Here is a 1,483-nt window from a genome sequence, read left to right as displayed (position 1 = left end):
TGAGGACATATAAAGAACACGACTATCCCTGTTACAAAACATAAAACTTCTAGCTATGTTTTTGCCTTGGTGTTGCACAGACCAAACCCATGTAAATACACTCGGTTCCGAACTGAGACCCTTGTTGCAGGCAAGTTTCTCGTCCATGGCTCACACGCGGCGACCGGGTTGCGTGAAACTCCGAGCGGACGGATCTCACTGGCTTGGCCGGTATTCCCGAAAACCGGGACATACCCCTGGCAGCAGAAGGGGGAGACGCTCAGAGTGCTGGGCGAGCCGGGTAATTCGACGAGGAGCTCCGAACGTGCTCGCAGAAACTTCCCATTCGCCACTAACAGCTCGTGCCATGTCCAAACAACCCACTGTTTTCCCCAAGTCGTCACCCTGGTTTCGGTGCGAAACCCGAGAGGAGGCAAAGCAGCCCGATGGAATCATGCGAGAGATCTCGCTTCCGGCAGCCACGACGACACAACGTGCAAACCAGGATGGGTGCCGAAGCGAGTGCTCCCAAGAAAGAAGGCGATGTGCCCGTTTTGGGCGTCCATGGTTGTCAATGTCCTATCGAATGTAACCCGAAGCGTGCCGCCGAGTCGTCAACGATCCCCCCTGCAGAGGTCTAGGCGCTACTGCGCCAGGATTCGAGATCTATCCTGTATCGAGCAAGTGGGCACCGAACGAGGTATCAGTCGGAAGAAAATCCCCCAGCGCTGTCTCACATGTCAGCAGGTTCTTCGTGCTTGTCGAACTGGAGAGAAAAGGGCCACCGCGCTTTAAAATCCCGTCGGACCCACCGCTGGGCACCATGCCGCCGGACGATAGTTTGCAGTTGGTGTTGGGAAAACCGGGCACCATGTTTGAGCAGCGGTTGTGGTGATCCCCATACCCGCCGTGTCCGCCTTTCTCGACCGCGAGACTCCGAATCCAACACCATGGATCCCTCTCTCCCACCGCCAGATCCCTCCACTTTCCCGCCAGAGTATGTCAGCGCGAGCAATGCGGGCCGGATCGTGGGGATAGTGGGCTTTTTCCACTTTGTCGCCCTGATCTTTGTCTCCTTGAGGCTCTACGTCCGAGTGTTCATGGTCAGGGCGTTCGGAGTCGACGATGCGCTGATTCTGATGGCTTGTGTAAGAATTATCGCCTGGCTAGTGGCTATCGATTTACTAACTCTACCAAAACAAAACCAGGCTCTTGCGCTCATGTCATGGATCTGCTTGGTCCTTCAAATACCTTACGGTCTCGGCCGCCACGGCCTGGTGGTGCCAGTTGAGGATAGGATAAAGTTCGAGGAGATTACCTTCTGGAAGACGGTTTTCTCGGACGGTTTTGCCATGGGCTTGCTGAGAGTATCCATGGCCATCAGTCTGCTGCGGCTCAAAAAGGACCTCCAGTGGTATCGGTGGTCTCTCTTTGCCGTTATGGGTAGGTCTCCTACATCCTCTGTTTCAGTTTTTGTTTGCATGCTCTCGCTGGATAGGTACTG

At 55.0% G+C, this 1,483-nt stretch overlaps 1 protein-coding gene across 1 annotated transcript in view; it reads left to right on the top strand.

Moving 5' to 3' along the window:
• Nucleotides 1-929: 929 nt before the first annotated feature.
• Nucleotides 930-1,483, top strand: part of CHGG_07588 (uncharacterized protein) — a gene marked incomplete at both ends in the record, with an annotated part of 2,649 nt that continues 2,095 nt past the window's right edge. The window contains 2 exons of the mRNA XM_001225243.1: nt 930-1,127; nt 1,188-1,422. Coding sequence (XP_001225244.1) covers nt 930-1,127; nt 1,188-1,422 — 433 coding nt within the window. The remainder of the gene's footprint in view (nt 1,128-1,187; nt 1,423-1,483) is intronic.

The sequence above is a fragment of the Chaetomium globosum genome, genomic scaffold, assembly GCF_000143365.1.
Source record: "Chaetomium globosum CBS 148.51 scaffold_5 genomic scaffold, whole genome shotgun sequence".
NCBI classification, from domain to species: Eukaryota; Fungi; Ascomycota; class Sordariomycetes; order Sordariales; family Chaetomiaceae; genus Chaetomium; species Chaetomium globosum.
The sequence above is the reverse complement of the archived record's forward strand: the minus strand, read 5'-3'. Positions and strand labels throughout refer to the sequence as shown.